The sequence below is a fragment of the Micropterus salmoides genome, unplaced genomic scaffold (genome assembly GCF_014851395.1).
Source record: "Micropterus salmoides isolate LMB-PRFRI ecotype aquatic unplaced genomic scaffold, ASM1485139v1 Ms_hic_scaffold_15, whole genome shotgun sequence".
NCBI classification, from domain to species: domain Eukaryota; kingdom Metazoa; phylum Chordata; class Actinopteri; order Centrarchiformes; family Centrarchidae; genus Micropterus; species Micropterus salmoides.
In genome coordinates this window covers 18,779,940-18,793,937 of record NW_024040596.1, presented here as the reverse complement: position 1 = coordinate 18,793,937, position 13,998 = coordinate 18,779,940, and the positions used below count along the sequence as shown (strand labels likewise).

At 41.0% G+C, this 13,998-nt stretch overlaps 1 protein-coding gene across 1 annotated transcript; it reads right to left on the bottom strand.

Annotated features, from left to right (window-relative positions):
- Positions 1–69: 69 nt before the first annotated feature.
- LOC119904282 (four and a half LIM domains protein 2) lies at positions 70–5,194 on the bottom strand. The gene is made up of 6 exons (XM_038720829.1): positions 5,103–5,194; positions 2,371–2,546; positions 1,940–2,114; positions 1,110–1,279; positions 793–979; positions 70–687 (listed from the first exon to the last, which is right to left on the bottom strand). Exons 2-6 carry the CDS (start codon positions 2,524–2,526, stop codon positions 536–538), a joined length of 840 nt encoding a protein of 279 aa, XP_038576757.1. The 5' UTR covers positions 2,527–2,546; positions 5,103–5,194; the 3' UTR covers positions 70–535.
- Positions 5,195–13,998: the final 8,804 nt, after the last annotated feature.

Here is a 13,998-nt window from a genome sequence, read left to right as displayed (position 1 = left end):
CCCCCGGAAATTCATGTGATTTCATGCACAATTGCTAGATTTATGCATTCCAATTATAAGAGCAAAAAGTAACACAGTTTCAATATATTTAATTGGTAATAGCAGAATTAATTCACAAAACCTCTACTTCTTACAGCATCAAGCTAGTTCATGCACAAAGCAGTAATCATTACACTTCAAAGTGGATAGTCTACATAAATATTGTAGATTTATTTCAAAATGCCATAGACCGTGTCTAAATCCAAACATGCTGCTGTTTCATAAGCAAAGGTCTTTCACATAACCGACAACAGTTATTTTATTAGTATAGACCTTTTCTCAAAGAGTGAACATTTAACTTAAATAAAATTTATAAATTCAAATAACACTGTTAGTAGTTTGTATTTCTTCAAATCAAACAATACACATTCATAGTTAATGCTAGGTTGTAAATATGCTATGGATGCTGAGCTCTGATAGTATTTTTTGTATCTATGTCATTTCTCTATCATAACATGGTCATCTAATCATTGTATCCATCGTCCCTCAGACCGAATTAGATGTCCTTGCCGCACTCTGGGCACAGGATATCGTCACGTTCAGTTAGGAAGCCACGGCCAACCAGGGACACGGAGCACTTTTTGCAGTTGAAGCAGTCATTGTGCCACTGGCGTTCCTCAAAGGAAATGTACTTGCTGCCTCCAAGGCCTGAAAGAGAAGAATGAGTCCCAAGTCAAAACAACTGAGAAACATTTGATGAACAAAACTTTTTTAGAGTTAGGGACATATCAGGGAGAGATAAATTGTGATTACCGCTAATGGGGGTGGTGCAGGAGGCACACTTCTTGGCATAAAGGTTGCAGAAGCAGTTGAGACAGTAGGCAAAGTCATCTCTAGAGGTAAACCTCTGGCCGGACAGCTGCTGCTTGCAGCTAGTGCACAGGAAGCAGTCCTTGTGCCAGGGCTGATCATGGTAGGTCACCCCGCCAGTGGTGATGGGCTGATAAGAGTGAACAAGAGTGACAAAGACGGGTGTAATCACAGTTCTTTGAGTTAAAATGAAGAATAAGTACGACTATAAAAATGAGTTACACTTCAGAGTTTATGATATGTACAATTGGGTGTCCTACCTTCTTGCAGTGCACACACTGCATGGCAAACTGCTTCTCATAGCAGGGCACACAGAAGTTATGGTTGTCCTTAGGGATGAAGCTCTTGGTGCCAATGGGCTGCTGGCATCTCTGGCAGGTGAAACAGGTCTCATGCCAACTGTTCCCCTTGTGCTCCATCTTTCTGGAGCCTTCAGAGAAACAGAAAGTAAGGGAATGAATGGAGTTAGTAAACGGATGCAAAGAGAACAGCAATAAGAAAATAGAAAATGTGCAATTTACATTCAATTATTTATTTAGTTTTTTTGTGAGAAAAGTTTACATTTAGAACAGTCAGTCAACTTTATGGAAATACTTAAGCTTAACTTTATTGTTCTTTAGTAAAATGTGCAGAAATGTTAGGATTTCCTAAATGTTGAGTCCATATTGGTCCTTTAGTAGTTGACACTAACCCGACCTTAACATAATTTCACTGATTTGTTGTGCATAAAATGTAATTTGGCGCATTTAGATTTGAGACAATCATATATAAACCATTCATACATGCACCATTCTGACACTTACTCTAGATCTGCTTAGACTTTAGCTGATTCCATCTCATGATGTTATGGTTTGAAATTGTAGTTGTTTTACTTCAACTTACATGTATTGCATATTTTGCTTGGTGAAGCGCAGACATTTTTACCAACAATTGTATTAATATATGTGATAACAGTCTAACTTGGGGTTTTCACTCACAAAAACTGTCAATAAATTTGAGTGACACGTGAGAAGCTTTGTTATTTCAGAAATAGGATTTTTGGTTGGTAAAAATTTGGTTTCTGCTGCTCTCTTTGTGGCTTTCTTCCTACCTGGCATGATGGTTTTCTTGCACTCATGGCACTTGGAGGAATACTCATTGGAGTAGCACTCTGTACATAGGAGCTGTTCATCCTTGGTGGAGAAGGGCTTGTCCACCAGCGAGCGCTTGCACTGGAAGCACATGAAACAGTCCTCGTGCCAGTGACGGTCCTTGTATGACAGATCCTAGAAGAACATTCAAGGTACAAGGTAGTTTATTAGTCATTATACAGCACAAGGCTGCATAACAAAACAAATTTTGTAGTTCATTCATGCTACACACACAACATATTAAGTGTAGGCCTATATTAAAATATAATAATAATATAACATGGGCAGTTAGAGCTAGGCCGACTGATGATAATTACTGTTCAAGACAGGAACCCACATAAAGAGCGTGTTAGGGCTCATATGAACCATGTATTTAGTGACATCTCTTTACCCTGGTGTTGCAGCCAATTGGCTTCTTGCACTCCTCACAGGTGTTGGAGTACAGACTCTCATAACATTTCACACAGTAGGGATTCTCCTCTCTCAGAACATACTTCTTGCCAAACAGGGATTCCTTGCAGTAGTGGCAGTCGTAGCGCTCGGTCATTTTGACCCAGGGTCACTCACCTGAGAGAGAGAGAAAGAGACATAGGAAGTGAGAGGAGAGAGAGTTTTCTGTCAAAACTATGTGACTTTTATGCCAACAGCCATAGTAAGCTGAGGTTGGCTACCACACCTGGTTCATTCCACATATGAAACAGCTTTATCTGGATGATTGAATAAGATTTTCCACATCCTTTCACCTAAATAAGCTTTTTCTCTTTTTGCTGCTCAGTTCAAATACATCTTTGCAGTGACACTGACACTCAGCAAAGAGCGATTTCTCAGAGATCGTAAATTCCACGCAGTAAATGTTTTCTAGGACACATTCACAATCAAGATCCTTCACATTACAGGGTTTTTCCGTGTTGCATTTTCCTTCTTTCGTCTCTCTCTCCCATCTCTCGGCAGTCTTTCATTTTGTTCTCGATGTCAGAAGTAGAGGGTGACAGATGAGGTGGATATAAATAACTCCTATCAGTCCTGCTTGGAGACAGTCGACTTTTGCCCCATTGCATACCAACACTCACCATGCCACTGTACACTGACCCATCCATCACCTCACATCCAGCTGTCAGCACCAGATCACTGTATCCCTTACGTGTGTGTGTGTGTGTGTGTGTGTGTGTGTGTATAAGTGGGTTTGAATGGCACTCGTAATAATGGCTACTCACAAGCTGCAGCTGTTTGTGGTCCGCCTGTTAAGCCGCCTGGTTATCCCACCTGTGTGCCTAAATACTCTTACTGTCTGTTGACCAAGGATAGTGTGGGCGATATTTGAGTGTGAGTATGTGGGTCTGTGTGAGTGGCGTAGAGAAGATATGAGGAAAAAAAGAGGGAGTAAAAGTGTAGTTGTTCAGTGTACCAGTACATGCAGTGTTTACGGGCTTTTTGTTTGTAACTCGTACGCATACTCCAGTCCAGACTCACTGACTATATATGCAATGATTCCTCTGCAAAGCTTTGACCATATAAGGAGGCTAGGAAAAAACGCTGGAAAACTCTAAATTCATATATTCCCTCCAAACCATTGTTTCATTCATTGCTTCTTAATATCTTGCATCACTGTTTTTAATTGAGCTGCTTTCCTCTTTCTTGCTGCTTTATTATGCTTGGACAGTCCGGACTTGTGATCTCTGTGTAATCCCACCTCAGTGGTCCAACATGAGATCTGTGAGTGATTTGTGATGTTCCCACCATTCAAGCCGTTAGTATCTTTTATCTGGCTGAATGCGAGATGGGTTAATCTGCCTGTCCTTTCTGTTATTCTCAACCCCTCCCACATTCCCTCATTGTCTGTAGCTCTCACCATGACTCACCTAGCTTATATAAGGGTTTATCTGATGCCTAAAAATAAAAAAAGGATAATCTAACTGTCACAAATAGAACCTTCAGCTATTCAGACATGCCATGCAGCTGTTTCCCAGTTTCTGAGGTCTCTTTGATGCTGCCCATCTGGGAGTCTTGCAGTGCAATGACAAGTGTTTGACCACTGTGCAGCCTGGTCTATCCCTGGAAAGTTCTACTGTTTTCACCCAGACAATCAACTCTCTGGGCATTTAAAAAAAAAAGGGGGGGGTTGTTTTTCAGTTTTTGAAAGGAGTTGTATTTTTTTGTCAAACTGAAAAAGCAATTCTATCGTATCTTGAATGCAAATGAAAACCGTAAACCAGTGCTTTCTCTGACAGTGAGACCTCTAAACAGCTCGCTTAAGTCACATCTTCTCTTCCAAAGCAACAGTTCTGAAGAAATTCCCAGTTAATTAAATAAGTGCAAACAACAGCCAGTAATCATAGCACTGTAAGTGCATAATGAAATTAAATGTTAAATTGACTTGAGCTCTAAATTATGTTGTTCCTATTCAGTCCTGATACAAGATCACATTCAAAGTAAATGCAGTATAAATCAAATATTTCAGTTGAACCTGACCCCTTTCACATACTGTAAAATGAGTTATTTTCAGGAACCTTTCAGGTCCCTTTGTAATATTGTATTAACAGGCACTTTTTGTGCACTTGGAAAATGTGACTACAAGATTTTATACTGAAGTGCAACACATCAAAATGCTGTGAAATGTGTCAAATGCTGCAAAGCCACAAAATAGCAAACAAGTTTGCCAAAATGGAAGCCACAACTGTGTAACAGCAAGAAAGGAGCTGACACCTTTATCAACACAGTTTTGCTGAAGGGAAGTGTGAGAGCTTGATGAGAAGGGAGGAAAGAAGGGTGGAAATGAGCTCCGCTAACAGGGGTAAACAGAGGTTGTGCATTGTTTGGACAAAAATAGATGATAGAGTTATTTAATAAAAGAGGAACTCCGGCTGTCTCTGAGACAGACTGGAGGACATAAAGTTTGGAGAGAGAAGTGGCCGTTAAATGGTGAAGGTACTGTGCAGGGGGAAAGAGGGAGAACATGAGCAAGTGGGTGGGGAGGCAGACAGGAGGATGCCAGAGCACAGTGAGCAGCTGTGTCCCGGAGAATGGAAGATGTGGTGAATAAAGACCAGTGAAAGGATGAATGGGTGGAAAGATGGACGAGTGAATGGATGGATAGCGGAGCAGTTGAACAGAGTTGGGTCTTACCTTCCTGTTTGAGGAGTGTGTGCCTGTGCGGAGTCTGGGGCAGACTGAGAGAGGAGGCTCCGAGTGATCTGTAGTTACTCCTGATTGCATTACTCCACCCATCAGGGGCTAATTGAAAGGGGGGAGGGGCAAGTGAGGGGGGGGCACAGGGAATCTTTTTTGAGAGTATCTATAAATACAGCGGCGCTTCACAGAGATAACCCCAAGGCCCCCATTCACTTGCTCATTCAGTCACCAGCGAGACCACCGTGTGGCCTTTTAAGGTCACTCAGTGACTCACTCACTCACATAAATTTTACTTGATCTTTCTAATATTTTTGTTTCTCCCCATGGCAGCCTGATCATATCATCGCTCCCTATCCTGCTTCCTGTAGAAAAGCAAGTCATTCTTCTCAACTGCTGTTTTCTTTATTTGAGACATATCTGTGGTTATCATTATCATAATATTGCACTGCACACACATGTGCACAAACGCACATGCACAAAGTTTCATAACGCCATGAGCTTCCAATGGCCTTTGATACATGATGGAAAGGATGCCAAGGGTCAAATGTCAAAGATTGTTGTCCTGTGAGATTTGTCCCCACTCATTTGTCTCATCTGTCTCTACCTCCTATATTTCTCCCCACAGGGGAATACGCATTCAGTCCCAAACGTGTTGGGTACCATATCCAGGCCTTGTAGTGACAGACACCCACATGGTTTCTAAGAAAAATGTAGCACTATTTCCTGCAACCCAACACTGCCTTGTTCACACTGCTTCACACCCTCTATCAACCCCACACCCTTCCCAATTCTTTCCTCATCCCAACTCTTTCTTTCTGTCCCTGTCTGCAGCAGGTTTTCCTGACCTGGTGGTCCCTGTCCCTCTCCGGTGAGAAAATGCGTCACTAGATCCAAGTGCTCTATTTTTAGACCACCATAAACAGATTGGTGCTTCACAAAGTGTCACATCAGTTTGTGTGTGTGCTGTTTATATGTGTATGTGTGCATTTACGTTCATTTGTGTATAAAAAGACTTGTTTTTCATCACACTAGTGGCATGGCTACCAGTCGGTCTACCACTTTGGACCAGACTGAAATATCTCAACAAGCATTAGATGGACTGCTATGAAAATCTTTACAGACATTTTGTACGGTCCCCATAGGATGAATCCTGTTGATGCTGATGATCCCCTGACAGTTTTTTTTGTGGTTTTGAGTAAAATGTCTCAACAACCGTTGGATGAATTAACATGAAATTTGATACACAAGTTCATGTTCCCCTGAGGATGAATTGTAAGAAAATTGACGATCCCTTAACTTTTCTTCAAGTGCAGGTCAAAGTTTTAATTTGTCGATTACTAATGACATTTCCATCAACCTCACTTTGTTAAATGCGAATATGGACATACCAGCATGCTAACATGCTAAACTGCAGCGGTAAACCTGATAAACATCAGCATGAACGATGCCTCACAGAGCAGCTAGTACAGCTGGGGACTTTTAGTCTTGTTTAATTAGCGTGGAAAGGAGATATAAAGATATTATTTTTATATCAAACAATGTTTTATATGCCAGGTGCCCCAAATGCCAACTGAAATTAAAATATATAGGAACTTTTCCATTTCTAGCTTAGCATTGCTAACACGTCTGAAAACGGGCAGCTCAGACAAACAGGAATCTGGCTTATTAGTGGTAGTGTTGTTAACAAAATTGAAGTCGGATGACAGTTCATCAGACAGAAGACAGAAGAAGATGTTGTGCTAGTTCTGAGAAGAAGACTGAATAGATTTGATTTGATTATTCTGTCTAACAGACATGTGGTATCTTTAAATTAATACATCCAATGTTCTTTTAGTAAAACACTTGAGCACAGATATAAACCGCATATGTTCACCATGTTCCTCTTATAATGCCAACATTAAACACATTAAGTATTTCACCCAAGCATGGGAGACAAAGATTTAAATTCAGTTCACTTAACTTCAGACATGTGATCTTATTTAACCTCAATGGTCAATCTGTTTTATGCCTAACTGAAACATTGCCCACGACTGCCCTAGCATGCCCCCAGCCCTTGCCCCCAAGCCCTCAGCCTTTGCTTCTTGCCTGTGTTCAGCTGGCACACAGTTGTCCCCCACCCCCACTCTACACTCTGGATCGAGGCCTCCAACTCAGCTGCTAAGGCCAGGGGATAAAGGTGCAGCTGTCTGGGCACTGCAGGGCTATCGTGATGCTAAAGCCTGGTGCTTACTTCTGCTGCAAATACAGCCATGTGGAAAGGTCAAGCCAGGCAGACCCCATCATCACTAGTGTGCCGTTAATAATTAATGCCACAGCAACCAATTGGACTAGAATTTCTCTGGGTCATCCAGGATCCAATATGATCCTCTGGAAGAACTTCACTGCACTGCCTGTCACACAGGCTGAAATGGATCCCAGCAACTGACTTTAAAGAACATGCAGCGTCATAATGAAGGTCTCAAATGGGCAATTAGAACTGATGAAGAGTCATTTTGGGGTCCCTCTGTGGGAATAGGGTATACTTGCAGCTTAGCAAGTGTGCAGCAGGAATGTGTTTAAGACTACCATAACCTTGATTTGACGTTAAAGACTAGACCAGATTACCTGCATCAAAGGAATAGTTTCACTTTTTGGGAAATACTTATTCACTTTCTTGCTGAGAGTTGGATGAGAAGATAGTTACCTCCCTCACTGTATGTCTGCCCAATAGGAGGCTACAGCTAGAAGCTGGTTAGTTTAGCTTACCACAAAGACTGGAAACAGGCGGAAATAGCTAACCTGGTTTTGTGTGTCACAAAATCCACCTACCAGCACCTGTAAAGCTCACTAATTAACACATTATATATTTTATTTAATCCATAAAAAATGAGGGGTTTTATGAAAGACTATTTTTTGGTAGGGAGAGACTTTGGGAAGTTTCTGCTCCCATCCAAGAAATGGTCCTGCACATAAGCCCCTGTAAATCTGTAACTTGTAATTTTTACACTTGATTTTTTTTACAGATTAAACAACAAAATAAAACAAAATAAAACATGAGCTTTAGAGACGCTGGTAGGTGAATTATGTTACCGATGGACAAAGCCAGGCTGGCTGTTTCTCATGTTTGCAGTCTTTGTACTAAGCTAAGCTAAACAGAAGCTGGCTGTAGCCTTATATTTAATGCACAGATATGAGAGTCTTTATCTAACTTTTTGCAAAAAAATTGATATGCATACTTCCCAAAATGTTGTAGTATTGTTAATTTTGTAAAATATATTTATACAGCACATAGACTGTATATCTACAATAGAAGAATAGCAATGTATTTATTTTGCTAATGTAATCGTTGTCATTGCTAAAGTACATAATATGCGGTTACTGCAAGGTCTATGTTTTTATTGTTCTTGAGTAATCCAATTCTGCTGTCAGCAGAACAGCCTTGTCACTAACAAACTGTATTGAAGTATGAGGTAATATTGGCCTGTGTACTGCAAACTGGGACATGGTTGCAAAAGTATTTCAAGCACTGGGAATATAGATGATTTCCCTTGTCCATTTTCCAGCTACAGACTTAACAATTTTCATCCTAAACACAGGATTTTTGTGTATGGTTATTGTGTATAAGTAAAATTAGCAAGAGTAAAGTGTTGCCTCACTTAGCCTCAAATTGCTGCTATAACTTGCTTCTATTCAAAAGATTTGTGCAATATGATTTGTGCATTTTATATCAAATTCACCTAATGAAGTCCCAATGATCCTGCATGTGGCTCTTTTATGGATTCCTGTAACTGCTCAAACAAGTAAACTGAATTTAATCAGAGAGATTACGCCAATGGATGTAATAATTTACCGGATGCATGAGGTATGATCATGTGGTAGATAGAAGAAAACAGTCTGCAACAGGATGATTTGAAACTCGAACCTGATTATTTTCAAATGATATAAAGCAAAACAATTAATAAAGATGAAACATTGGGAATATGTTGTGTTTGCTTGTCTGAAGATTCTCTAAGTGAGAAGAGGTGGTGCTTATTAATTCATGCAAATGTTCATCCAGCCACGCATGCCTGTTTATACCTTAATTCATCCCACCAGTCTGTCACAAAACCAGGAAAGAACAAGCTGTTTAAAACTTAATGTAAAAGTAATTACACTCTTACAATGGCCAAATAACATTTTAATGGTTCTCAGAGTTAAAACTGAACATTTATCTGGGCTGGCTCTGATGTGGTTGCTTTGTCCCCCAAAATTTCATTTATGACCATGATTAAAAGCCTCCTGTACTCATTTTCACTCTTTTATTGCCGAGTGCCATAGCACCCACTCAGCATGTGGGTCTATATTCAATTCAATTCAATTCAATTCAATTCAATTTTATTTATATAGCGCCAAATCACAACAACAGTTATCTCACAGCGCTTTTCATAAAAGAGCAGGTCTAGACCGTACTCTGTGATGATATTTACAGAAGCCCAACAGTTCCCACCAAGAGCAAGCACTAGGCGACAGAGGCAAGGAAAAACTTCCTTTTAAGAGGCAGAAACCTCGAGCAGAACCATGGCTCAGGGTGGGCGGCCATCTGCCTCGACCGGTTGGGGTGAGAGAGAGAGAGAGAGAGAAAGAGAGAGAGAAAGAGAGTGAAAGAGAGAGAGAGAGAGAGAAAGAGAGTGAAAGAGAGAGAGAGAGAGAGAGAGAGAGAAAGAGAGAGAGAGAGAGAGAGGGATGTAAGGAGAGAGAGAGGGGAGGGAGGCAGCCTACACAATATACACACAGAGGTACAGACAGCGAAGGTAATGTTGCTATAAACTAAATGAAAAATGGTACAGATATTTATAATAGTGTTAATGGTAACCATCATAATGTTAATGATTATAATAACAATAATAACAATAAGACTAGCAACAATAGTCGTTGCAGTAGAGGGTGTCGAGCAGGAACACGGGGGCAGCAGGCAACCCGCAGCCACAGATCCAGACTCCACAGCTCCAGAGCCAGAAAACCTGCAGGAAGTGATAGGAGGAGAGAGGAGAGGGACGAGAAAGCACAAGACTACCAGAAAGGGGAGAAGTTGTGTTAGTAACATGCAATAATGGGATAAGGTTGCATACAGAGGGAGAGAAAGTAGAGGAGAGAGGAGCTCAGTGCATCATGGGAAATCCCCCGGCAGTCTAGGCCTATAGCAGCATAACTAAGGGATGGTTCAGGACTACCTGAGCCAGCCCTAACTATAAGCTTTATCAAAGAGGAAAGTCTTAAGCCTACTCTTAAATGTGGAGATGGTGTCTGCCTCCTGAACCCAAACTGGAACCTGGTTCCACAGGAGAGGAGCTTGATAGCTGAACGCTCTGGCTCCTAGTCTACTTTTGGAGACTCTAGGAACCACAAGTAACCCTGCATTCTGGGAGCGCAGTGCTCTGGTGGGGTAGTAAGGTACTATGAGCTCTTTAAGATAAGATGGTGCCTGACCATTAAGAGCTTTGTAGGTAAGAAGAATGATTTTAAATTCTATTCTGGATTTTACTGGAAGCCAATGCAAAGAAGCTAAAACAGGAGAAATGTGATCTCTTTTCCTGGTTCCTGTCAGAACACGTGCTGCAGCATTCTGGATCAGCTGAAGAGTCTTAATGGACTTTTTCAAGCAGCCTGATAATAAGGAATTGCAGTAATCCAGCCTAGAAGTAACAAATGCATGGACTAGTTTTTCTGCATCATTTTTAGACAGGATGTTCCTGATTTTCGCAATATTACGTAGGTGAAAAAAGGCGGTCCTTGAAATTTGCTTAATGTGAGACTTAAACGACATGTCCTGATCAAAGATAACTCCAAGATTCCTCACAGTGGTGCTGGAGGCCAAGGCGATGCCATCCAGGGAAACTATATCTTTAGATAATGCGTCACGGAGGTGCTTAGGCCCCAGAGCAATAACTTCAGTTTTATCTGAGTTTAACATAAGAAAATTACAGCTCATCCAGGTTTTAACATCCTGAAGGCACATTTGAAGTTTAGCTAACTGATGAGTTTCATCTGGCTTGATCGATAGATATAACTGAGTATCATCTGCATAACAATGAAAGCTTATGGAATGTTTCCTGATAATATTGCCTAAAGGAAGCATATATAAAGTGAAGAGGATTGGTCCAAGGACAGATCCTTGAGGAACTCCATGAGTAACTTTGGCGTGCATGGAGGACTCATCGTTAACATGTACAAACTGAAATCGATCTGATAAATAGGACTTAAACCAGCTTAGAGCGGTTCCTTTAATGCCAATGAAATATTCCAGTCTCTGTAATAGGATCTGATGGTCAATGGTATCAAATGCAGCACTAAGATCTAATAAAACCAGTACAGAGACAAGTCCTTTGTCTGATGCAATAAGAAGGTCATTAGTAATTTTCACCAGTGCTGTCTCTGTGCTATGATGAGCTCTAAATCCTGACTGAAAATCCTCAAATAAACTATTGCTCTGTAGAAAGTCACACAGCTGTTTAGCAACTGCTTTCTCCAGAACCTTAGAGAGAAATGGAAGGTTAGATATAGGAAACAGCAAATCGTCAGTCATTTAGCCTGGTGTTGTGTTCCCAGATTGCTAAATCCCTACAGAGATTGGTGGGATATTTCAACCCCAGCGGTCACCAGACACTTTATTTAGATGCTGAAGTTTGTGTCTTTGTTCCTTTTGCCTTTCACATATGCAGTCACACAAACAGTCAACCTTACACCACTACATTCTGAATTGCTAGGATTCCCCTTCATCTGGAATCATCTCAATGTTATTGTGACATTTCTGCGATTAATATGCAGTGTTAAAGAGTTTGGGGATTTGTTCCTTTTTTAAAGGTTCACATTCCGCTCTTCTAAATTAGTTTAAGTGAAAAGTCCCAGCCTTAATAACTTAGTTGTTTCTCTCATGTTCCCATTCACCAAGAGGGTGCTGCAGGCTCATCTGACCTCACTTATTGGTCCAACAACTGGGCCCCTCTGTCTCTTGCTGTGCTTATCTTACTAATTCTGTCTGTGGCAAAGCAAGGACAGCTGTCGTGGAGGCAGATAGTACCAAGCTCCATGTCCCAGAATACAAATCCAACAGATCCGGGGGCTGGTGGAAGACCGAGGCCGGCAGTGTTGGGGCAACTGGGGGTGGCTGAATTCCATTTAGCTGCCTCAGTTTCAGGGTCCTGGTATAGACGGTATTCAATAATATGATATAGCAGGGAAATCACAGGTAATTTCAGGACCCTGTCCCCTGTGCTGGTTCAATGTCATGGCTTATTGGTACACTTAAATGGAACTGAGCCATCGTTAACACTATTAAGCAGGATTTTCCTACTATGAGAAATGTTTTGGCGTAAAATGGGTCTGTTGGGCATGCTGGATCATTGTCACACTGTCGTGTCTTACTAAGTAGTCTCTACTTATTAAGTAGAAAGGAACCATCATTTGTTAATAACACCTGTCCATTTCCAATTAAATAAAATGTCTGTTTTGAGAAAGACCTATTGTAACAAGCCTTGTAAATTGTCTGAGGACTAAAAAGCATGATGCAGAGAGCAGGTAAAGGGTTAAAGGCAGTTTAGACTAAACATTATAACCTAAATAATTGATTTCAAGGCTTTTGGAGGATGATTTGGAGATGGCATGCATGATAACACAGCCACATTTAAAAACCACATATAACCATATGTTTCATTCAAATCTTCTGCATTTTAGTTGATAGACATTTCACTGGGCCTGGAGGCCACAGAATACCAAACATTGCACAGGAGCCACTGGTTCATCACGTACATCATCACCTCGTATCAGGTGGACTTAAGGACGGGTGCCTTTCTGCCAAAATAAACACTGTTTCGTCAGCGTTGTAACTAAAGCTCTGCTCAGCTGCAGGGCTCTCAGCAGTCACTCGGTGGGGCATTCTGGTGTGGCTGGTGAGAGCATGAGGGGCGTGGATCTAAAATGGAAGACATCCTGGTTATAGCAGTGGCCGATACAGTGTTGACAAGTGTTACTCAGCCTCGATTAATAAGTCAAGCTCTCGTTGGGCTTAAGAGAGGAGGGGTATGAAAGACAAACCATTCCAATAATATTGCACTTTTACAGCAGTCCTCTGTTAAGCAGTCCCAAACCACCACATGTCTAAAAGGTTTATGTTAAATGAAATCCAACCATGTAATCTAATAATACCAACAGTGCATGTGGTAGTGTAAACATGTGCCTCAGGTCTTTACAATTATCCAGTAGTCAGCTTACTGTGAACCAAGCTTAATGAGAAACTCCACGAAATAAGCATGTGCTTGTACTTATTCGCCTACTTACCTTCCTTATGAAATGGATTTTTTCGGGGGTGAAAGTCACTGTCGATGTTGAAGGGAAGTGGGGAGATGGGAGAGGGTGGTTTACCAGTGGGCTGGTTATTTTGAAATCCTGACACTATAGTAATGACCCTGTAAAGAGTGGTATGTGTGACATGCACAAATTATGATCGAGACCGTGTTTTGCTTTTCTGCCATGTCTGCCCCCTTGTGATAGGAGATACAACACTTTATATGATTTTACTCACATTTAACTTCAGAAATAAAGGTATTGTTTTGCCCTTCAGTTTACATCCCAAAGTCTCAGACCAGTATACTTTTTTTTTGTATGTGTACATTTCAATACGCCCTTTTCCAATGTAGGAATAAAGATTAAACACATGGAGGCGCTGTTGAACAAGTGAATTAATTCACATCAGTGTACCTGTGCTAACTGAGCTGTTATATGGATGAATATTGCACACCAGAGATATTAGTTAAAAGGGTGGGCTGCAGCTATGTAGCTATTAAAGTTAAGCTATGTTTGAATCCAGTTTGTTTAGACTAGCTTATTATACAGGTTTGTAAAATTAAAATGTAGGTGAGGAGGCTGGCATATAGTG